The 25,392-nt window shown below is 46.2% G+C and overlaps 1 protein-coding gene across 1 annotated transcript in view; it reads right to left on the reverse strand.

Annotated features, from left to right (window-relative positions):
• The window catches only part of TYMS (thymidylate synthetase), a gene marked incomplete at its 5' end in the record, with an annotated part of 33,980 nt that extends 10,391 nt beyond the window's left edge, over positions 1–23,589 (reverse strand). Inside the window, 3 exons of the mRNA XM_082259324.1 lie at positions 659–732; positions 12,354–12,507; positions 23,545–23,589. Coding sequence (XP_082115450.1) covers positions 659–732; positions 12,354–12,507; positions 23,545–23,589 — 273 coding nt within the window. The remainder of the gene's footprint in view (positions 1–658; positions 733–12,353; positions 12,508–23,544) is intronic.
• Between the last annotated feature and the right edge of the window lie 1,803 nt (positions 23,590–25,392).

Genomic DNA, 25,392 nt, shown 5'->3' on the forward strand with positions numbered 1-25,392 from the left:
ATTGATCAATACAACTAAAATATTTTACAGCATTTCTTCACACCTGCTTAAAACTTTTGCACAGTACTGTAAAAATATATTTTTTATATCACATACTCATTGGCACTTAAGAGTTAACCCCTTAGCTGCCAGTCTTCACAATAAATGGTTGAATTTGTTACACAGCTCATGAACGGTATGCCAAAACCCATCATGAAGCAGAGCCAGGTACAGAACAAACAGTTCTTGCAGCTGCCCATAGTGTATCCTTTGCTCGTCACAGATTTTTGCAAGTTGTAGTTTTGATATTATAATCAATGGATACAATCTGCGTTTGAAGGTGCCTTTTTTAGTAATAGGTTTAGGGTATATGTCCAGGTGAAGGACTAGATTTATTACTTTTTCAGATTTGGTCAATTAAGATTCTAAATGGAATATAACATTTTTCAGATCAGCTCCTTGTGCCAAATCTAAATTGCCGCAAATAAATGTACTATGCCTATAGCATTCCCCAGAAACTTCCTCAGTGAGTTTCCTTTTAAGTCATGCTCACCCGGGGATGCCAAATCGACTTATCCTCATTTTCTGTAGATCTACAATATATTTATCTACAGATCACCATTTAAGTTTTTACACAGAGGTTAGTAGAATTTTCTCTAAGTTCATAAAAAAAAATTACCTTAACGAACCACAGAAGCTCTTCAAGCACTCCTTTCCAGAATACCCTTTTTGTCGTAAGCAAAGGAAACTGATCTGAGGGGAAAAGAAGTAAATATTTAAATATTTAAGTCACTAAGAGTAATGAATGTGTACAAGCACACTGTTTGCATGTTATGGCCCTTTTTACCCCATTCTTTCAGTGAACGAATTACCTGGCCAAAACACAGATCAAAATTCAGCCTGTTCAGCAGGGACGATGAATATGATCTACTTTGTCTTCTGTTCAACCTCCCTGTTGGTATATTTTCGTTTGATCAGAGCCGATTTGTGTTTTCTTATGGCGGGGACGTCTCCCTACTATAATATAGGGATGGGCCAAACACCCCCCTGCTCGGTTCGCAGCAGAACTCCCAAACAGGGGAAATGTTCTAACCCGAATAGTGCGCTAGAACGTTTTTCTGTACTATTTGCTGTTTGACAATTTTATAACATAGGATTGACTGAACAAAGCGTGCATATTGTTGCCTTTTCTTTAGGTTTTTTTCCCCTCTTCTCTCACTTCCCTCTCTCTTTTTGGATCCATCTCTCTCGCTCTCTCTTTTTGGATCCATCTCTCCAGCGTAACTAATTTTATCATAGAGGGATACACACAGGATGTATCCAACGAATATCAGAATACAAAACCCTCAATATCCCAGCCCAGAACCGCGGACTGGGATAAATTAGCAATTTCTAATAAGTGGTTGACAATGTTTACTTCGAAGTTCTATGTTGGTTGACAAGAAACCAGGTTACATACTATTTTATAAACGCTGATGTAAATTACTATGATGTATCATTTCTTTGAAAAACTTTAATAAAAATCTCTATTGAATCATAAAAAGGTCATCACCTCTTCCAGGGACAGTAACGTGAGGAAGACTTGTGCTATCGGGCATTTATCCAAAAAGGACCGGAAGGATTGAGAAGTGTTTTCCAACTCCTTCTGGAAAGCCACCATGAAGGCTACCTTCTGGGACAATGTAAGCAGTGGAATCCCACAAATATTTCCAAAAGGCGGTTTGTGGAAAAACCGACAGCACCAAATTGAGGTACCACGGAGGCAACGGAGACCGGACTGGAGGAGTCAAGTGGAGAACCCTCTGAAAAAAAGGTGCGAATCAAAGAATGTATGGCCAAAAGGACGTTGAAATAAAACCGCCAACGCCGAAACCTGGCCCATGATGGTACCTAAGGGCAGACGCTGCTCAACACCTCGTTCGAGGAAAGTCAAACTCCGAGTCACCGAAAAAGAGTGGGGACAAATCCCAGGAGATTCACACCAAGCAATGTACGCTTTCCAAACGGGATGGTAATTCTTCCTAGGAGGTAGATTTGCTAGCTTTTAGCAGCGTGGGAAACACCGATTCAGACAACCCTCTATCCTTCAGCACCTAGCTTTCTACAGCCAAGCTGTCAAAGCCAGTGACTGTAAAGCAGGATGGAAAATTGGCTCTTGGGATAACAGATCTTCTCTGAGAGGAAGTCTCCAAGCATCGACGACCAACCGTATCAGATCTGTGTACCAAGACCGGCGAGGCCAGTCTGGAGCCATTAGGATGGCCAGAATCCCTTCTGCCTCGATCCTTCGCAGGAGTCTTGGCAGAAGTTTTAGAGGGGGGAAAGGCATATATCAGATGATACTGGCCCCAAGAAGCCACCAGTGCGTGTGTGGCATTGGCCAGAGGATCCCGAGACCGTGCCACAAACCTCTGCACCTTCCTGTTAAGAGGAGAGGCCAATTAGGTCCACCTCGGGAGTTCCCCACTGGAGACACAATTAATGTAAAACCTCTGGATGAAGTAACCATTCTCCCTGGTCCAACGCCTGATAATCTGCCTGCCAAGTTTCAGACCCCAGGAATATGCACAGCAGAAGAGGTCTGGAACGACCCGATCTACCCACCTTAGAAAGTCGGCTACTTCCCGAGCCGCCAGGACACTTCATATGACCCCTTGGTTATTGACATAAGCCACGACCGTGGCCTTGTCCGATTGAAACCTTACCAGACACCCCTGAAGGCGATTCGTCCAATGAGCCAGACAAAGTCTGATCGCCCGAAGTTCCAGTACATTGATCGGTATTTGGACTCTGGCAGAGTCCAGACCCCCTAAGAACAATCTGTGCCGAGAAAGCCACCCCAACTGTACAGGCTGGCATCCATGGTAACCAACGTCCAGTACAGGGGGGGTGCCGGAGAGCGAAGCCACCAAATACTCTCCCCCCCTGTAAGACCTTTAATGATATCATCCAGGGAGAATCGGAACAGGCGATCCCCCACAAAAGGGAAGATCAGATAAGGCCTTCTTGGAAGTCTGGCCCGCAGACCAGCATTTCAGCCATATCATGGAAGGACCGCTGCTGTCATGGACAGCCTAGAGACTAAGGGAGCCGCATCCAGAGAAGCGTCACAGATGAAATTGCAACCCCTGGACCAACTGGTCCGCCAGCTCCGCAAAGGCAGGGGGACGCTGCCCCCCCCCCCACCGATCCTGGCACAAAATCTTTGCCCACTTCGACAGAGTCTAGGACACCAAGGCTGTGGTGAACACCGGCCTAAGGACCGAACCGGCCACAGTAAACATATGGCGGACCAAAGTCTCGGCTTTCCTGTCAAAATGGATCTTTAAAACCCAGAGACTCCTCCTCCAGAATTAGGGTGGATTTATGCAGCCTGGAAACCTGAGAGTCCAACACAGGTGGGACTGTCCACTCATTCAACAGATACCTTCTAGCGAAACGCTTCGGCAACGCAATTGCATTTAGGACAACCCCACTGACTCGCAACAATTTGTCAAAGTAGGCAGGAAAAGGGAAAACCTTTTCCTGCTTTTGGAGGAGTTGCGGGTACCAAAAGGGACCGGCGCCTTCGACGCAGCAGCATCCTCCATTTTTAAAGTTTCCCACACAGATATATTCAGTGCATCCACCAGCACCTTTTCATGCATGGCTGCAGTAGGAGGAGGAATCATCCTCACTTTCAGAGCACCCAGTAGGGTCGCAACATACTAAGCTCACCCCGAAACATCAGGGGAGGCCGCCAATTGCGATGCCGCAAGGTGATGCCAGTCAAGGGTCCACAAATAGACCACCCATGAGACCCCACAAAAAACATGGGGGGGTCGCCCTCAGAGTCCTCCATAGAGGACAGAATATAGCCCCCTAAATCCGCCGTACCCTCACCCACACAATAATGGCGGCAAGACTGTCACTAAAAATCGTTCCCACAGCGCCACCTGGTTCAAGGAAGGTGCCAAGCTGACCCTATGGCCCAGCAGGCCGTGGCCTAAACTTTTGTGGAGGACAAGCCGCAATTGCACGAATCATCAGTTTGGCAGATGCCCAAAGGGAGGAGTCGGGGGGGCTTCAGTTAGACTCACTGAGGCGGTCCCCCAACGGCAGCGCCCAACTCGGCCACATTGCCTAGTAGGCCGCGGCTGGCGGATGCCCACACAGGAGGCAGTGGCTTCAGCCATCCTCACAGGGGCCGCCTAACACAGGCTACGACTAGTAGGCCACAAATTTTTGGCCGGATCTGGCCGCGAGGTGCGTACCCGCGGATGGTAAAACATCCGCTCCCCCAGCCAAAACAACAGCCACAGGGAGCCCCGAGGACATCCCTGCCCTAATCACCAACCCCCAGGATGACAACCCCCCGCTGCGCCAATGGCTACCGCTGCTGTGTGTGAGCCAATGAGGTGGGAGAGCATGCTGGATAGAGATCGGTCTCAGGCAAGTATGGGGGTAAAGGGGAGAGCTGTATGCAGAATGTTTTTGTCACATTTAAAAAAAAAAAGGTAAAAAAACCTTCTGCCTTTATAACCACTTTAGAGAAGATGTGAACCAAGACCTATTCGGTCTCCTTGTGTTAATAGTAATGGGCTGGACATGATAAAACTCAGTAGATTCTACCATCTGCACTAAAAACAGCACGGATGGAGGACCTTCCATTGACAGCTATTGCAATCAAGCAACTGGGACAATCGTGGTTGCCTGAATACCCAAACAGCGATCACATCTGGTAGGCTGCAGTTCAGTTCAAGAATTTTCATCTTGCTCAGCAGATTTTAAATCGACCTGGGTGGTGCTGACAAGGCTAGCCATGGCTTCAATTTTGGCTGATTTAGCAGGAATCTGAGCTGTGTATTTCTAGCTTAAGGGTCCATTCACATTGACTTAACCACTTGCCGACCCACTGCAGTACATTTATTGCGGCAGGTCAGCTTGTACAGGTACAATATCGCAACTTTCCTCCAGGTCCTCTTGCGCGTGCGGACCCAGAAGACTGTGCTATCATTCACTGCAGCACAAGCTGATCAGTGGGTCCTGGCCAATAATTTATGGCCGAGACCCGCTGATCAGCTCAGCAAATGACAGAAGTGAGCCCTGTACTCAAAATTTGTAATGACAGTGTATAGTATTATCAATGTATTAATGTCACTGGAAATGTCAGTGGCAGTTCCCCCCCCCCCCCCCCCCAGCATTTGATTGCCCACTGCACTTTCACAATCCCACTATAATTGGCTGAACGCTGCCATTACTAGCATAAAAATAAAAAATTCCAGTATCTATACCTTAGTTCAGTGTTTCGCAACCTTTTTTCAGTCAAGGCACCCTTTAAAAATTCTGGACTGTCTAAAGGCGCCTCATTCTAAAAATGTAAAAACCTATTCTAATAGTTTTACATAATGCAGCAACAGCCACACAATTAGGACACCCAATGTTACAGGCAATTTATTCTTCCAAAGCAAATACACCTTTGCAAACTGGTACTGTCTGGTATTCCAAAGTTTCTCTCTTCTCCCTCAGTTTTTCACCATCACTCAGCTAATGTGACCCCAATGCTGATGGAGAGGGGCAGGGGAGGATCAAACAAGGATGCTATGCAGGTGGCTGACATCCTCCTTTATGCCAATGGTCGTTCGGATGCCAGCGGCTAGAAGGTTGTAATGGTGTACAATGAAAAAAAAAAAATGTGGCTTTAACTAAGAAAGGCAGGCTTCATCCACATGCCGGCTTGTATACAATTTTTGTTGGCATTTTGCAAGGCACCCCTAAAGGAACCTGGTTAAAAAAGGCTGCCTTTGTAGGCACTAACTTTTTTTTTTTTCCAATTGTTTTCTTATTAGAAAACATTTCGCAGAGTACAGCATACAGTACAAGTAGTACAAAAAGAACAAAAGATTAAGAAGTCATAGTAAAAAGAAATTACATTGCAACAGGTGATGACTAAATTCGGGGTATAGTCAACAAAACAAAAAAATGTAGAAAATAGACATTGGTCTGACTCAAACATGAGAAAAGCGGAGTAAATGTTGGTGAGAGATTGTTATCACAAAAAGATAAAAGCTATCCATTTGCGTTAAACCTTTCCTCCCATATTTCCGTTGCGTCTCAAAACGCTTACTAGTACCACGTTTGTCAGCTAGCCAGTAGAGATTTGTAAATGTAGTGTGGTTGGTCTCAAGTACTTCAGAGATATTAGGTACTTAGGCTGATTTCCATTATTTCGTTATAAATGATCTAGCTACTAGCATGTGTGACTCCAGTACGGAAGCTTGAGGGGAAGATCTCAATACCCATGTTTAATATTGCCAAGCTGGGGTTGGGAGGTGTCAGAATTCCTGTGATAGTTCAGATAAAGCGAAATAATGCTATGCCAGAAACTGGTCAGATATTTGCAGGACCAGAAGACATATGTCAAATGTTACCTACTGCTCCGCAGTTTCTCCAGCAGAGTGGGGAGTTAAGACTGGCGAATTTAGACAACCATTAAGGCGTGAAATACCACCTCAGGGCTATTTGAGATAGTTCCCAGTGGTTCACGCATTTGGAGGCCTTGTATATTGTTCTGAGTGCGCATTGCCACTGGGAAGGAATGAAAGGTTTGCCTAGGTCATATTCCCATTTTCGGTATGGAGATTTAATGAAGGTGCATTTATGATGGGTTTTTATGGATTTCAAGAAGTGAGTGATTTGAGAGTATTTATAGTAATCTGTGGGTAGTAGGTTAAATTGCTTTTTAAGGATAGTAACCACTTTACGACCGCTTCACGTAGATTTACTGCGGCACTCTGCCGCTTACAGGCAAAGCGACGTAGACCTAAGTCGCCCGCCCCCTCTCATTCCCTGGGGAGCCAGCGCGTGTGACCGCCGGCCACTCGCGATCTCCCACAGGAGAGGGAGAAAGACAGACGGCTGATGTAAACACAGCCGTCTGTCATTCTCCCTGAAGCACAGGCTATATAGGATCGCATGTCTCTGTGGTTACTTCACTAGCCATGCCCCCTGACTGCAAGAATCACGCCCCTAGGGACACACTTAACCCCTTGATCACCAATAAAGTTAACCCTTCCCTGCCAGTGTAATTTTTACAGTAACAGTGCATATTTATAGCACTGATTACTGTAGTAATGTCACTGGTACCCCCAAAGTGTCAAAAATGTCAGTCAGTGGTCCGATCTGTCCGCCGCAATGTCGCAGTCTCGCAAAAAAAAAAAAGATGTCAATTTCATTTGGGTACAGCGTCGCACGACCGCGCAATTGTCTGTTAAAGTCACGCAGTGCCGAATCGCAAAATAGGGCCTGGTCTTTGAGCAGCCAAATCCTCCGGGGCTAAAGTGGTTAAACGGTTTGAGCTTTTCATTGTCTTATAGGTCCAGCAACCCAGGTGATACCATTCTATTTTAGAGATGTTTGGGATTGCATTTGCAAGGGTGGTAAATGGGTATAGGGACATCTACTTTTTTGGGAAGAAAAGTTGAAAGTTTATAGAGTTCTCTCCAAGCCAAAAAAGAGAAGCTTGTAGAATAGGTAGGAGATGCTGTATAGGGAATGGTTTCCACACATCAATGAGTAAAAGAGCGTAAATCCGAAGTTGGGCTTATTATTTATTTCAGGTACTTATATAGCGCTGTCAATTTACGTATACATTGTACATTCACATCGGTCCCTGCCCTCAAGGAGCTTACAATCTAAGGTCCCTCACATACATACACAGTAGGGCCAAATTTTTTATACAGGATCCAATTAACCTACCAGCATGTCTTTGGAGTGTGGGAGGAAACCAGAGTACCCGGAGGAAACCCACGCCGGCACAGGGAGAACATGCAAACTCCAGGCAGGTAGTGTCGTGGTTGGGATTCGAACCAGCGACCCTCTTGCTGCTAGGTAAAAGTGCTAACCACCACCGCCCAAGGTGTATGGCTTTTTCAATTCTACTCCACAGAATATCAAGGGAGGGGGTAATCCAACTCTTAAATTGGGTGAGGACGGCGACGTGAAAATAATCCTGAATATCAACTAACCCCATACCTCCCATCAGTCTATGTTTAATAAATAAGGCTCTGGAGCCTCTTAGTCTTTTGGAATACCAGATAAAGTGCGTAAGAAGGGAATTCAAGGATTTGAGATGACTGCTTCGAAGTGGGATGGGAAGTGTACAGAAAAAAAATATAGAATTTGGGGTAGTAGAGGCATTTTGAATGAGGCTAAGCGGCCTGACCAGGATAGTTCCACTTTAGTTTATCTCTTTGGATAAATGTATCTATCAAAAAGGAAGATAATTAGCATCTGCAAATTTTAAGGGGTCTGATGTTAATTGTAATCCCAAATAGGACATGCTAGATTTGCTCCAGTTGTAGAGGGGGGGGGGGGGGGGACTTTAGTCGCTTCTGGAGAGACAGTGGGAGTCCTAATTCCAATATGAGCAATTTCGTAAAGTTAATTTTGAAATAAGAAATCTGGCTAAATGTATGGAGAGTGGCATGAGGTAGGGACTGGGCGGGGGAAGTTAGAAAGAAGAATATCAGCCGCAAACAAATTTATATTATGGGTTCTATCATGTAAGGAGAATCCTGTTGTGTTGGGATGGGTTCTGACCTTTTCAGATAGTGATTCTATAAGGAGGTTGAAGATCGAAGAAGACAGCAGAGGGGCATCCCTGTCTTCATCTTTTAGATGTGGTGAAAGGAAGAGAAAACATGTTAGATGTAAAGACCCGTGCACAGGAGAAAGAGTAAAGGGCCAGAAAAGCAGACATAATTGGACCCGTGAAACCAAATTTTTGTAGGGTGTGGGTCATATACCCCCAGTGTATCCTGTCAAATATAAAAGCAAAGGGTAGTGCCCTATTCAGATGTGTGATGAAGCTAAAATAATATGATAAACCAAGAAGTGTAATAGATAAAAAAAAAAAAAAAAAAAAAACAACAATATGATAAACCTTCAAAATATATATAATATATCTATCTATATAAAGCAAGTATAAATCAAAATGCGGAAAAAAAATACAAATATATATTAAAAAAAAAAAAAATATCTTCCAAATAGCAGTGAATTTCTAAAACGTGAAAACTACGCCAAAAAGTGCAAAAAAAACTAATTGAAAAATGTAAGTCCAAAGATAAAAAAAATATATATGATATTGTAAGTCCAAAATGGAAAGTTCAAGAAAAAAAAAAAAAAAGTCTGAGAAGTTCATCCACTCATCGATTGGATAATCTGGTGCTCTCACCTCTAACAATTAAGAGTCAATTCTTGTGACAAACTGATAAAATTCCTCTCTGTGGGGACGTATTTTCCCCAGATATAAAATAAACAGCATATAGTGTAATAGTGCCAAGAAAAGTAAATTATCTTTATGATAAGTGACATAGAAGGTTCATCAATCAGTGCAACATGCTCAAAGCTATTGAAACATGTTGTTATGAATGATAAGGAGGACACAAAAGCAAAAGCAACCTATCCACTCGTATCAAGTCAATGCGGGAGTACGAGTGGTGTCTGGTTAAGTGGAATGTGTAGTCCCGTTCATCCAAATGTTGACACCTCCACACATCATAAGTGTCCTCAGCATGAAGTAAGGGTTGTAGCATTGGAAGGGGACGCTTGAATTTAGAGGTGGTGTCCATTTTGTAATCCCCTGAGAGGTTGAAATCTCCACATATAACTAATGCACCTTTCCTAATTGAGTGGATTTTACAGGAATCGCAGCTGGTGGGAGTTAGGTGCATTGTGTAAGGTTTGATGTTGAACTCTTCTAGGAGGATTATATATCTTCCTTCTGGATTAGTCTGTATCTTCTGAAGAGTGAAGGCGACAGAAAATTTTATAGCGATGGGGGCACCCTTTTGTTTCATGGTAGCAGACGCCATGAAGGTGTGAGGAAATTGTTTGTGGTAAAAGCGGGGAGTATTGGAGGTTGAGAAGTGAGTCTCTTGTATGCATAATATATCCATATGAAGGTAATCCTGCCATATCAATGCCCTTTTGGCCGGATGATTTAAGCCATGAACATTGAAGGATACAGAACCATAGGTAATAAGCGAGTATGGCTGATGACCGTACCTTAGAAAGACTGTGGCGAATCCGGAGAAGATCGATCCCAAAGATTTGAAAGTTGACGTTAGGATGGGTAGGCAGGTCTTCTTGGGGGGTGCTTTCAAACTCAAGCAGGTCAGATCAATAAAAAATAAGAAAAGGAAAAAAATGGCAAAGAAAAGTAAGAGTCATTCATCGTGTAAATAACCAACATGGTAAAAAAGTAGATTCCAACATGAATCTGGTGACAGAGTTACTGCCCATTTCTCAGGAGGGGAAATTTTTGCACCATAGGCTCCATAGCACTACAGGAATCTGGTATGTGGATAGGCATTGTATGGGCAAGACGTTTTAAGTATTATGTATTTTTACCAAGTGTCTTGGATGTTTAGCTTAGCGGAGGTGGAGCTCTCGTTCAGGCAATATATCCCATTAGCTGAGCAACTTGAGGCCTTCATCTAGATTTGTAATCACTGAAGTAATACCATCACAAGTGATGGGTAACTTTGAAGGTTGACACCAGCGGTACACAATATGGTTGCGTAATGCTTTCATCACAGGTAGTAAGGATTTGCACTTTTGCATGGTGTATTGCGATAAGTCGGCGTATAGTTGAATATTAGAGTATTTTTCAGGGGGTTGTGAAATCCTGCGGAAAGCCACCATAAACTGTTCTCTTTCGTTTGTAAAAATGTAGTCGCATCAGTACATTTCTGGGTATGTTGTCTGGAAGGTGGGACGGCTTGGGTAGTCGGTGGATTAGATCAACTGCCAGGTCTGATTCAGGTACTGAGGGAAGAAAATCTCACGAGGTTGCGTGCGTATTGTAGTTGCGCAGGTTGTATGGCCTCAGGAATTCCTCTAATTTTAATATTATTCCTATGTGACCCATCTTCATAAGTCAGCTACTTTGGCTCTGATCCATGTATTTCATCATATTGGTCATTGTGTGAATCCACCAGGGAATTGTATGAGGTGGCAAATTCTCCAATTTTCTTTTTAACATGGTCAATCCTCCCTCCCAGCTCCCCTACTTCAGCTTTAAAATTACTCATGCATTCCATCACATTAGCATGAAGTGAGCTGCGGAGGGAGACCAACATAACATTTGGATTCAGAAATGGGCTGGTTGGTGGTGGCGAAAGCGTTAATGGTGTCTGCTAGTTCCCTGGTGTCCTCCATGGAATCCTAAAAAACGTGTTCACCTTATTGTGATGTATGTCAGCTGTCAAGAGGGGTTTAGACTTCGCCGGGCTGCGAGAGAGCAGTGTGGAGGCATCAGCTGATGACTGAACAGAGCCGTCTTGTGAGCCTGGACTTGAAGTGGAGAGGGAGCCGCCAGAGGAAGCTATAGATCCACCGCCATCTTAGCCAGTGCTACGGGCTGCCGGTGGAAAGAAGTTCTGGAGTTTCTTTGGCTGTACCGTATCTTTCCTCTTGTGGGTCATCCTGGGATAAGGACTGGCACTTCAGGGAGAGGATGGGATATTTGAAGTTAGTAAAAAGTATTTTTTTTTTTTTTTAAACTTTGGGTCTTTTTCCGTTTATATCACAAAAAATAAAAACCCAGAGGTTATCAAATACCATTAAAAGAAAGCTCTATTTGTGGGCGGGAGGATATAAATTTCGTTTGAGCACAACATTGCATGACTGCACCATCGCCAGTTAAAATAATGCAGTGCCGAACTGCAAAAAATGGCCTGGTCATAAAGAGGGTAAAAACTTCTGGAGTTCGAGAAAAAAAAAAAAAAAAAAACCACAGTGCTTCTAGAGGATTTTAATGTTTTGCCTGCAGAAGCAGCTCAATGGTATCCTACCTGTCCAGACTCTGCGTGTCTCATTGAAGAGAACTTGTCACCTATAAATTATCACTTTTTATCCCCAATGTAACAAAAAAAAAAAGTTTGTCACCATTTCACAGGTGCACACAAATTTAAGGTTTGAAATGTTGGGTATCCATTTACTCGGTGCACCTCTGTCTTTTATAGGTCACCAAAAATGTGGTTTTGGGTGTCCAAAAATTCACTTTAGTGTGTTTTTTACTGAAATGTTGTCAATTTAGTCCTACCTGGGGGTGGGGGAGTTGGTGTGCCTCCAAATTCTCTCCCTTTAGGCTCCCGAGTTGTAAATCTGGCCCTGCCCTTCTATCCTCAACAACTGGCACATCCAGGTGGCATTCACCACATCGGTTTCATTCATTATTGTCCACTCAGTATGACACCAGGAGGGTTCTCCCACACTCCCTTCTTTGCCTTCAGTGAATGTATTAAAATACAGATCACTGTCATGCAGCTGTTCTGATTATCTGAATGAATGCTAATGAATTCCTGGGAGTTGCAGTCCCCCTTTCTCACCTCTCAGGCTGTATCTAGCTTGCATGCCGAACACAGATAGGGTCCCGGTGCCGGTCCGGTCCTCCTTGCGGTACCCCCTGTGGAGGATGTGTCGGATCTGATCCAAATACTGCTCCTCGTCATGTGGGGGGGGCTGTTCATGGTGAGGGGGCTCCTGAAAGATATGTAGAGAGATCAAGAACATGTACACAGCCAGTGGTAAAACTAGAGTTTGTGTCACCTGGTGCGATAAGACATGGTGTCACTCCGTCCCCAAATACTTTTTTTCCTCCAGTTTCTGAAAGTGTGCCAAAGATGCAACATGCAGGGCTTTTGTTGCGCTATCAGAAAATACAGTAAAAACACCCAGCCTAAAAGAAATCTATAGGGCTGCAGCTATAATTGGGGGGTAAAACCCTCCTTTACATTACACAGCCCCTGCACCTCTGCCCCCCCCTTATACATTACACAGCCCCTGCACCTCTGCACCCCCCCCCCCCCACCCTTTATACATTACACAGCCCCTGCACCTCTGCCCCCCTTTACATTCAGGGTTCATACACATTTTTACCAATAAAATTCCATGACTTTTCCAGGACTTCAAGTAAATATTCATGACCTAATGTTTCATGAAATGTCTATGTATACAGTGGCTTGTGAAAGTATTCGGCCCCTTTGAACTTTTGCCACATTTTAGGCTTCAAACATAAAGATATAAAACCGTAATTTTTTGAAAAGAATCAACAACAAGTGGGACACAATCATGAAGTGGAACGAAATTTATTGGATATTTCAAACTTTGTTAACAAATAAACTGAAAAATTGGGCGTGCAAAATTATTCAGCCCCTTTACTTTCAGTGCAGCAAACTCTCTCCAGAAGTTCAGTGAGGATCTCTGAATGATCCAATGTTGACCTAAATGACTAATGATGATAAATAGAATCCACCTGTGTGTAATCAAGTCTCCGTATAAATGCACCTGCACTGTGATAGTCTCAGAGGTCCGTTTAAAGCGCAGAGAGCATCATGAAGAACAAGGAACACACCAGGCAGGTCCAAGATACTGTTGTGGAGAAGTTTAAAGCTGGATTTGGATACAAAAAGATTTCCCAAGCTTTAAACATCCCAAGGAGCACTGTGCAAGCGATAATATTGAAATGGAAGGAGTATCAGACCACTGCAAATCTACGAAGACCTGGCCGTCCCTCTAAACTTTCAGCTCATACAAGGAGAAGACTGATCAGAGATGCAGCCAAGAGGCCCATAATCACTCTGGATGAGAGATCTACAGCTGAGGTGGGAGACTCGGTCCATAGGACAACAATCAGTCGTATACTGAACAAATCTGGCCTTTATAGAAGAGTGGCAAGAAGAAAGCCATTTCTTAAAGATAGCCATAAAAAGTGTTGTTTAAAGTTTGCCACAAGCCACCTGGAAGACACACCAAACATGTGGAAGAAGGTGCTCTGGTCAGATGAAATCAAAATCGAACTTTTTGGCAACAATGCAAAACGTTATGTTTGGCATAAAAGCAACACAGCTCATCACCCTGAACACACCATCCCCACTGTCAAACATGGTGGTGGCAGCATCATGGTTTGGGCCTGTGTAACATTAGAATTCCATACCCCGTGAAGAAACCATACCCTCGTCACTTCCTGTGGGAAACAGCTGAGCAGCGCAGCAGTGCGCATGCTCAGAGCCCCGGATACCTAATTGACAATCAAAGAATTTGACAAGTGCGCATGCTCAGAGGTTAGGAAAAACTCACGGCACTGTGTGAAATTTAATGCTTGCGGCGGGTACATTAAAACAGTTCGGCTGCAACATAAATCATCTCCTCACCTATCGCTGTCACTTCCCTCATCTCCGGTAATAAATATAAAAGCGGCGGCGGGAGTATGAGAGGTAAATGACGGCGATCGCGGCTCCGTGATCCGCTTTTATATTTATTACCTGAGAGCAGGGAAGTGACAGGGGAAGGAGCGGAGGTGATGTATGTTGCAGTGGAGCTGTTTTAATCGAAGCGCCGCAAATGGAACTACCGTGAGAAATCCATACCCTCCGTAGGAGCACCGGAAGTGACGAGGGTATGGTTTTCTCACGGGTATGGTTTTTTCACGGAACACCTCCTTTTCTTCAGCAGGGACAGGGAAGATGGTTAAAATTGATGGGAAGATGGATGGAGCCAAATACAGGACCATTCTGGAAGAAAACCTGATGGGGTCTGCAAAAGACCTGAGACTGGGATGGAGATTTGTCTTCCAACAAGACAATGATCCAAAACATAAAGCAAAATCTACAATGGAATGGTTCACAAATAAACCTATCCAGGTGTTAGAATGGCCAAGTCAAAGTCCAGACCTGAATCCAATCGAGAATCTGTGGAAAGAACTGAAAACTGCTGTACACAATCGCTCTCCATCCAACCTCACTGAGCTCGAGCTGTTTTGCAAGGAGGAATGGGCAAAAATGTCAGTCTCTCGATGTGCAAAACTGATAGAGACATACCCCAAGCGACTTACAGCTGTAATCGCAGCAAAAGGTGGCGCTACAAAGTATTAACTTAAGGGGGCTGAATAATTTTGCATGCCCAATTTTTCAGTTTTTTATTTGTTAAAAAAGTTTGAAATATCCAATAAATTTCGTTCCACTTCATGATTGTGTCCCACTTGTTGTTGATTCTTCACAAAAAAATAGTTTTATATCTTTATGTTTGAAGCCTGAAATGTGGCAAAAGGTCAAAATGTTCAAGGGGGCCGAATACTTTCGCAAGGCACTGTACATGGTAAATAAGAAGAAAATCCACGTTACACCCAGCATATTTTTACTAAAATAAATGACAAGCTTTGTAGTGTACAGTATAATATGAAATATTTAGAGAAAAAGATTTGATGAGCGCTCCTGCTTGGGGAAAAAGCTTCAGTTCAGGCAGTCATGATGGATAAGGTGCAGCCAGAATGGTATGGATGGCACCGATGCACAAATGCGGCGCTTACATTGAGGGCAGCTCTTTGTTAGGCTGAAGCAACAGTCCCACGAACAGGCAGAAAAGAGAGAAAGGCGCCACTCAGTGTAGCATGTAAATAATTTTATTGACACATATTATAATTAAGAAATGACATGGAGGTGTAAGCGTCTATCATAGCTCAGCGTCCTTCCGGGTCCGAGGTGTTTCCGTCCCAGGCTGGCCAGCAGCCGGGAGAGGGCAGAACCCATCAGGGGACTCAGTGTGATTGAGGCAGCGGTAAAGCGCATACCTCACTGGAGGGCCGCACGAACGCGATGACGCGCGGGGCGGTAACCAGTTTCGGAGCATGCGTGAACCGCTCCTGAAACATCACAGACCCGGAAGGACGCCGAGCTATGATAGACGCTTACACCTCCATGTAATTTCTTAATTAATAATATGTGTCAATACATTTTTTTACATGCTACGCCGAGAGGCGCCTTTCTCTCTTTTCTGTATATGCAACAAAAAATGTCCATGACTTTTCCAAAACTTTTGGGTTAAGTTAATTTTCCAACACTTTTCCAGGCCTGGAAAGTGCCATTTTAAAATCCTATGACTTTTCCAGGTTTTTTATGACCGTACGAACCCTGTACATTACACAGCCCCTGCACTCCCCCTTTATATTACACAGCCCCTTCACCACTGCGCCCCCCCTTTACATTACACAGCCCCCTCACCACTGCGCCCCCCCCTTTACATTACACAGCCCCCTCACCACTGCGCCCCCCCTTTACATTACACAGCCCCTTGACCACTGCGCCCCCCTTTACATTACATAGCCCCTTGACCACTGCGCCCCCCCTTTACATTACACAGCCCCCTCACCACTGCGCCCCCCCTTTACATTACACAGCCCCTTGACCACTGCGCCCCCCTTTACATTACACAGCCCCTTCACCACTGCGCCCCCCTTTACATTACATAGCCCCCCTCACCACTGCGCCCCCCTTTACATTACATAGCCCCCTCACCACTGCGCCCCCCCTTTACATTACACAGCCCCCTCACCACTGCGCCCCCCTTTACATTACACAGCCCCTTGACCACTGCGCCCCCCCCTCCTTTATATTACACAGCCCCTTCACCACTGCACCCCCCTTTACATTACATAAACCCCTCACCACTGCGCCCCCCTTTACATTACACAGCCCCCTCACCACTGCGCCCCCCCTTTACATTACACAGCCCCTTCACCACTGCGCCCCCCCCTTTACATTACACAGCCCCTTGATCACTGCGCCCCCCCTTTACATTACACAGCACCTTCACCACTGCACCCCCCCTTTACATTACACAGCCCCCTCACCACTGCGCCCCCCCCCTTTACATTACACAGCCCCTTGATCACTGCGCCCCCCCCTTTACATTACACAGCACCTTCACCACTGCACCCCCCCTTTACATTACACAGCCCCCTCACCACTGCGCCCCCCCTTTACATTACACAGCCCCTGCACCACTGCGCCCCCCCTTTATATTACACAGCCCCTGCACCACTGCGCCCCCCCTTTACATTACACAGCCCCTGCACCACTGCGCCCCCCCTTTACATTACACAGCCCCTGCACCACTGCGCCCCCCCTTTATATTACACAGCCCCTGCACCACTGCGCCCCCCCCTTTACATTACACAGCCCCTTCACCACTGCGCCCCCCCCTTTACATTACACAGCCCCTGCACCACTAACCCCCCCCCCCCCCCCCTTTACATTACACAGCCCCTGCACCTCTGCCTCTTATATCCAATCTGTCATTATGATGAATGAGTGTTTAGACAACCTCCTAACTGCAGCTTCCACCAAGACCAGATGATCACAGGTGAAAATTTGATAAGATACATGGTTACTATATTACCCTATGGCAGGGGTCTTCAAACTATGGCCCTCCAGTTGTTCAGGAACTACAATTCCCATCATGCCTTGTCATGTCTGTGAATGTAAGTTTTACAATGCCTCATGGGATGTGTAGTTCTGCAACAGCTGGAGGGCCGCAGTTTGATGATCCCTGCCCTATGGATTGGTGGTGCCAGAAAGATCTGAGAGGTTCCATCATATCGATCCTGCTGTGCCTGGTAGAGAGCGTATAGCGTTTACTTGTGTGGGGTATATTCAGTGCCATTGCACTAATATCAGCGTACAACATGGGGGGATGGTCTGGAACGTCCTGACGCTGGTACAAGGCGGCCATTTTGTTGGCTTGAACCACAGGACTGACATATTCAGACACGCTGGAGCTTCACAACTAATGTGCGAGTGAATCTTTTTATTATAATAAATCAGTTTATTACTTCTACACCATGAAGAGTGTCTTATTTGTCTTCACATATGGTTTACCTGCGGAGAGGACCATTTAGAGGTTTTTTTTGCCATCTTTGCCTGATGTATAATGTACCGCTCGTATAGACCTTTTGTAGTGAGGGTCTCCATTACATGGGAAGAGGCTGTGTGATTGGCTGCCGGTGGTGGTCCTCACATAAGGATTGAAGATACTCACTCACTTTTCTTTCCAATGAGACTCTCTCTGGATGTGGAGTTTGGTTGATATTTAAATAGCGCTGCACCATTCTTATATTGCCATCTACTGTTTATTTCACAATATTGCGGCAGCTGCTTTTCTGCTAAAATTTGATATTTTAACCACTTACGCCCCGGAGGATTTTCCTGCTAAACGACCAGGGGGTATTTTGCGATTCGGCACTGCGTGACTTTAACAGACAATTGCGCGGTCGTGCGACGCTGTATCTAAACGAATTTGGCGTCCTTTTTTTCCCACAAACAGAGCTTTCTTTTGGTGGTATTTGATCACCCGTGTGATTTTTACTTTTTGCGCTATAAACAAAAAAAGAGCGTACATTTTGCAAAAATAACAATATTTTTCACATTTTTTTATATGAAATTCCCCAAAAAAAAAAAAAAAATGTAAAAATTAAATTTTTTTAAATTTTCGGCCAATTTGTTTTATGCTACCTATGTTTGGTAAAAAAAAAAAAATTGCAAAAAGCGTATTTTGATTGGTTTGCGCAAAAGTTATCGCGTTTACTAACAAAGGGAAAGATTTCTGTCATTTTTGGTGTTTTTTTTTTTTAAAGTGTAATGGCGGCGATCTGCGATTTTTTTTGCGGTACTGCGACATTGGGGCGGACAGATCGGACCCTTGACTGACATTTTTGGGGTTACCAGTGACATTTCTACAGTAATCAGTAATATATGCACTGTTACTGTAAAAATACACTGGTAGTGAAGGGGTTAACTTTATTTGGGAGGGAGGGGCTGTGTGTGTCCCTAGGGGCGTGCTTTCTACTGTGATTGGCTGTGGCTTGAGCTGTAAGGACACTGATCAACGGATCTACATAGTAGATCCATGTGATCAGTGTTTTTACAGCGAGGAGAATGACAGGTGGCTTGTTTACACAAGCTGCCTGACATTCTCCTTCTCCCCCGCCGATCACCGAGTGACCGGCGGACATCGGGTCCACTGGTCACACGCGCGGGGGGGTCCGTGACCGCGCGGGAGCGTGCCTCCGCGGGCGCGCGCTCGCTCCCCAGAGCCTCACAGGCGAGCGACGTAGACCTACGTCACTCTGCCTGTGAGGGGCTGACTGCCGCAGTAAATATACTGTGAGCAGTCGGCAAGCGGTTAATTAATTGCCAGGCGCAGCAGTAATATTACCATATATACCAGGCATGTCCAACCTGCGGCCCGGAGTCGCAGGAAATGCGGCCCACTGGCCGCGGACAGTCTCCTGCCTTCACGATTTTTTTTTCTTCTTGTGGCTTCTGCAGCGGCCGATGTACCGGCCGCGGCGTCCGGCCGCTAACTAGCTGACAGGGCGGATGCATTCTGGGAGTTGTAGTCCACGGCCGTGCTCAAACTCCCGGTGGGTGGAGACTTGAGAGCAGCACAGCCAGACAGGAAACTACAACTCCCAGATCTTTGAGGCAGGCAGAGGCAGGGCGCGCTACGGAGGACACATTTGAATTGATTGAGGCTGTGGGGCTGAGCACTGGCAATTTTACTTAACCCCAGGACAGGAGCATCCCCCACCCCCAGGACTGGAGGAGGCCATGCAGGGACTTGCTGAGTTGGCAGCTGCCATTTCTGAGGTGAGACCCTGACACCCCCATATGACCCCCACATCCCATCTATATAACCCCTGTTTATCCTGCCCCAGTGCCTACCCAGCAACCTCAAAATAGCCCACAGCCCACCCAGCAACCTCAAAATAGCCCTCAACACTGTGGGTCCTGCTGCCACGGCCTGTGGGGTCCTGCTAGGAGCTGGTCATGGCCTGTGGGGTCCTGCTGGCCACGGCCTGTGGGGTCCTGCTGGCCACGGCCTGTGGGGTCCTGCTGGCCACGGCCTGTGGGGTCCTGCTGGCCACGGCCTGTGGGGTCCTGCTAGGAGCTGGTCATGGCCTGTGGGGTCCTGCTGGCCACGGCCTGTGGGTCCTGCTAGGAGCTGGTCATGGCCTGTGGCCCACAGGTTATGGCCAACTCCCAGCAGAACCTACAGGCCAGCAGGACCCAAAGGCCATGGCCAGCACCCAGCAGAACCTACAGACCAGTGGCCAGCAGGACCCACAAGCCATGGCCACCTCCCAGCAGAACCTACAGGCCAGCACCCAGCAACCTCAAAATAGCTCTCAACACTGTGGGTCCTGCTGGCCACGGCCTGTGGGGTCCTGCTGGCCACGGCCTGTGGGGTCCTGCTGGCCACGGCCTGTGGGTCCTGCTAGGAGCTGGTCATGGCCTGTGGCCCACAGGTTATGGCCAACTCCCAGCAGAACCTACAGGCCAGCAGCCAGCAGGACCCAAAGGCCATGGCCAGCACCCAGCAGAACCTACAGGCCAGCAGGACCCACAGTGATGGGCACTGGTGAGGCTACATTGATTGTTCCTTTAATATTTCTCAGAAGAAGTAAACCTCTGTATACTGATTTCATTTGATTACCCTCTAGTTGCGTTAAATTAGTGCGAGGGGGCGGCGCGGCGACGTTTTATTACTTATATGCCTTAACTATAGTATATATTTTATATGCGGCCCGAGAAAATTTCTCTACACTCAATGTGGCCCAGAGAAGCCAAAAGGTTGGACACCCATGATATATACTATTGTAGCACCCTCCTAGATAGGTGCTAGGATAAAAGCATTGTTTGCTCATCTGATTATCAGGGGGAGCCTGCTCTCTGTGCTCAGTCTGTATTCATCTGGTCTGAGGGAGTGCCCCCACTGCATCCAAAAGGGAGGCCTGTTGGACAGTGGAGGAAACCTGGCCAATAATGCACAAGCTTTTGTAACCATCCAGTGGGTTAGCACCTGGAGAGGTGCATCATGGGATTGGGAATAAAAGCACATGAGGCAGGGTGACCGCTGTCTCTCCTCCTGTCAGAAAGGAAAGTGGCAGTCGGCCTAGTGAGCCAGGTGTGGAGCTGAGCTATAGAGGTCCTGAGGAAACTGACAGTGGAGCTGAAGGCAAAGCTACCTGGAAAAAACAGTGTGCGTGAGTAGCAGGGGTCTGCCCAGGAAGGGGACCACTCCAGTGAGGTCAGTGCACAGTCAGTGAGAAAGGGGGTGCCAAGTAGAACCCTAAAGAGTAATCTACCAAATAGTTTGCCTTTCAAATACTTTACTTCAGTGGCAGGGTGAAGCAGCGCCATTACCGCATTCAACATAGAGAGAAGTCCTCAAGATTGTGTATAGTTTGCCAAGTTGGAATATCCCACTCGTCCCTTCTCCCATCCAAGGTCTAATAAAAATACAAAAAACCGAACCCCCTGGACTGTTTACTGACTGAGCCAAGGATTTAACCACTTAAGCCCCGGAAGATTTTACCCCCTTCCTGACCAGGCCCTATTTTGCGATTCAGCACTGCGTGACTTTAACGGACAATTGCGCGGTCGTGCGAAACTGTACCTAAACTAAATGTGACGTCCTTTTTTCCCACAAACAGAGCTTTCTTTTGGTGGTATTTGATCACCTGTGCGATTTTTACTTCTTGAACTATAAACAAAAAAAGCGTAAATTTTGCAAAAATAACAATATTTTTCACATTTTTTATATGAAATTCCCCCCCCCCCCCCAAAAAAAATGTAAAAATCTAAATTTTTTAACATTTTAGGCCCCTTTCACACTAGTGCTACTTCAAAGTCGCGCGATTTACCGCGACTTTGACTGGGCTTGAATGTCTTTGGCCTCAAAATCGTGCCAAAGTAGCGCAGGGACTATTTTGAGGTCGGTGCGACTTCAAGTCGCACTGATATGAATGGGGCTCATTGAAAATAATGTAAAACTACTTGTCATGCGATTTTGCGGTCCAAAATCGCGGGACAAGTCGCACTAGTGTGAAAGGGGCCTTAGGCCAATTTGTTTTCTGCTACATGTTTGGTAAAAAAAAAACGCAATAAGCGTATTTTGATTGGTTTGCGCAAAAGTTATTGCGTTTACTAGCTAAGGGAAAGATTTTTGTCATTTTTGTTGTTTTTTTACGAGTAATGGTGGCGATCTGCAATTTTTTTTTTGCGGGACTGCAACATTGCGGCGGACAGATCGGACCCTTGACTGACATTTTTGAGGGTACCAGCGGCATTACTACAGTAATCAGTGCTATACATATGCACTATTACTGTAAAAATGACACTGGCAGGAAAGGGGTTAACTTTATTAGACATCGAGGGGTATGCTTCTAACTGTAAGGGTCCTTTCACACGGCCGCTCCGTGTGTCCGCAAATCATCCTATTTTTTTGCGGATGATTTGCGGACATAATGTAAGTGAATGGCACTGCGGATGTCAGCGGAATACCATCCGCTGACATCCGATTTTCCTCCTTTCAGTTCTGTTCCGTTTTTTGGAACGGAACAGAACCCTATTTTTTCGTAAAAAACGGAAAGGAAGGAAAATCGGATGTCAGCGGTGTCATCCGCAATGCCATAGACTTACATTATGTCCGCATATCATCCGCAAACGGATGGGATGATATGCGGGCACACGGAGCGGATGACAGAAATGTCATCCGCTCTGTGAAAAAAAAAAAAAGTCCCGCAGTGGAGCGGCTGTGTGAAAGAAGCCTAAAGGGATGTGGCTAGTGGTGTAACAACAGAGACATACGATCCTACAAAGCAGGACCGTATGATCCCTGTTCTTACACAGGAGAGAATGACAGGCGGCTTTGTTTACATCAGCCGCCTGCCTTTCTCCCTCTGCACCGGACGATTGCGAGTGACCGGGGGACATCGGGTCTGCCGGTCACACGAGCGGGGGATGTGCAGGAGCGAGTGGGGGCGGGAGCGTGCCTCCGACGGCGCGCACTCGCCCCCTAGAGCCTCATAGGCTAGCGACGTAGTCCTACGTCGCTTTGCCTGTGAGGAGCTGACTGCCGACATAAATATACTGTGGGCGGTCGGCAAGTGGTTAAAGTACTAAGAATTTACAAGTCGTTGCTATGGGTAACACAGGGGAATCCGCTTTAAGCAGCTCCCATGGGAGTAGGGCTACACTATCCTTTTTGGTAGCCTGAATTTTTTTCTTGATATCAAGCGGTGAGCCACCCCCCCATTTAAATTTCACAGCCCCCGAATCCCCCCCCTTTACATTACAGCCCCCTGCACCTATGCCCCCTTTATATTACACAGCCCCCACTTTATATTACACAGCCCCTGCACCCCCCTTTATATTACACAGCCCCTGCACCCCTCTGCTCCCTTTACATTACACAGCCTCCGCACCCCCCTTTATATTACACAGCCCCTGCACCCCCCCCCCTTTATCTTACACAACCCCCACACCCCTGCTCCCTTTACATTACACAGCCTCCACACCCCCCTTTATATTACACAGCACCCCCTCTTCACATTACACAGCCCCCACACCTCTGGCCCTCATGTATATTACACAGCCCCCACACCAATGGCCCCCCCCTTTACAATGCACAGTCCCGTCACCTCTAGCACCCTTCACAGTACACAGCCCCTGCACCAATGGTCCCCCTATACCCCCAGCTAATCCCCCTCCTTCAAATTAAACATCCCCAGCAACCAATCACCGCTGGACCTGGTTAACTAGAAAAGATAACTCCGGCTGTTCCCGCGCTCTGCTCGGCGCTGTGTGTTGGTGAGTGGGGGAGGCAATCCGGCGGGCGGGTAAGGTGTCACCCAGGTGCGGAGTACACTGTATACATCGCCTCATACAGCCCCCTCCATACCTGCTCCGGGCGGACACACGCCGTCTCCTCTGCTGCTACCGGCATTATATTGTGGGAGATGAAGTGCTGCCGTGTAATCTATCTTCCCGCTCAAATTTTTCCGCCAAAAATTGTTCCTGTAATACGTGTGTGGAGAGGCGGAGTCACTCTGATCTCAGGGTTCCTTCTCTGAGGGAGGAGAGGAGAGCTCACTGCTACCATAGTGCTGACTGACACCTATTCCTTTATTTCATCATATTACTGCCCCGAACTCACTCTGCATGGGGACAGTGTGCGTGTGTGGAAATCAATGTGCAGCTGCTGTGTATTCCAGCCTGGCCATGGGTGTGATGGTCAGCGGGCGGCAGGCTCTTACAAGTATGCTCCTTCTGCCTTGTGTGTAACTTTACTCTGTTACAATGTATCAGCTTTCCATGAATTTAAGAGGCTCATGTGAATCACCTAAGGAACACTAGAGTTAACTACTTAAGCCCCGGAAGATTTTACCCCCTTCCTGACCACGGGGTATTTTGCGATTCGGCACTGCATGACTTTAATGGACAATTGCGCGGTCGTGCGACGCTGTACCTAAACGAATTTGATGTCCTTTTTTTCCCACAAACAGAGCTTTCTTTTGGTAGGATTTGATCACCTGTGCGATTTTTTGATCATGCGCTATAAACAAAAAAAGAGCGTCAATTTTGCAAAAATAACAATATTTTTCACATTTTTTTTATATGAAATTCCCCAAAAAAAATGTAAAAATCAAAATTTTTTAACATTTTCGGCCAATTTGTTTTATGCTACATGTTTGGTAAAAAAAAAATCGCAAAAAGCGTATTTTGATTGGTTTGTGCAAAAGTTATCATGTTTACTAACAAAGGGAAAGATTTTTGTCATTTTTGTTGTTTTTTTTTCTTTTTTAAGGTGTAATGGCGACGATCTGCGATTTTTTTTTTTTTGCGGGACTGCGACATTGCGGCGGACAGATCGGACCATTGACTGACATTTTTGACACTTTTGGGGTTACCAGTGACATTACTACAGTAATCAGTGCTATACATATGCACTGTTACTGTAAAATGACACTGGTAGTGAAGGGGTTAACTTTTTTTGAGAGGGAGGGGCTATGTGTGTCCCTAGGGGCGTGATTCTAACTGTGATTGGCTGTGGCTTGAGGTGTAGGAACAGTGATCAACGATCCTACATAGTAGAACTGTATGATCACTATTCCTACACAGTGGAGAATGACAGGCGGCTTGTTTACATCAGCCGCCTGCCTTTCTCCCTCTCCACCCGACGATCGCAAGTGACCGGCGGACATTGGGTCTGCCGGTCACACGCGTGGGGGGGTCCGTGACCGCGTGGGAGCGCGCCTCCGGCGGCGCACGCTCGCTCCCCAGATCCTCACAGGCTAGTGACGTACCCATACGTCACTTTGCCTGTGAGGGGCTTACCGCCGCAGTATATGTACTTGCGGCGGTCGGCAAGTGGTTAAAGCAGAATTAATGTGAGAATAAAAATACAGACCGGCTCTTTATTGCGGTATGGGGCATGCAAGTACCTGCACTCTCAATCCCTGCATTCTGCTCTGTATTACTCCTGATCTCTGCATTCTGCTCTCTATTACTCCTGATCTCTGCATTCTGCTCTCTATTACTCCTGATCCCTGCATTCTGCTCTGTGTTACTCTTGATCCCTGCATTCTGCTCTGTGTTACTTCTGATCCCTGCATTCTGCTCTGTGTTACTCCTGATCCCTGCATTCTGCTGTGTGTTACTCCTGATCCCTGCATTCTGCTCTGTGTTACTCCTGATCCCTGCATTCTGCTGTGTGTTACTCCTGATCCCTGCATTCTGCTCTGTGTTA

This window comes from Pelophylax lessonae (genome assembly GCF_965119305.1).
Source record: "Pelophylax lessonae genome assembly, chromosome: 5".
In the NCBI taxonomy this organism is placed as follows: Eukaryota; Metazoa; Chordata; class Amphibia; order Anura; family Ranidae; genus Pelophylax; species Pelophylax lessonae.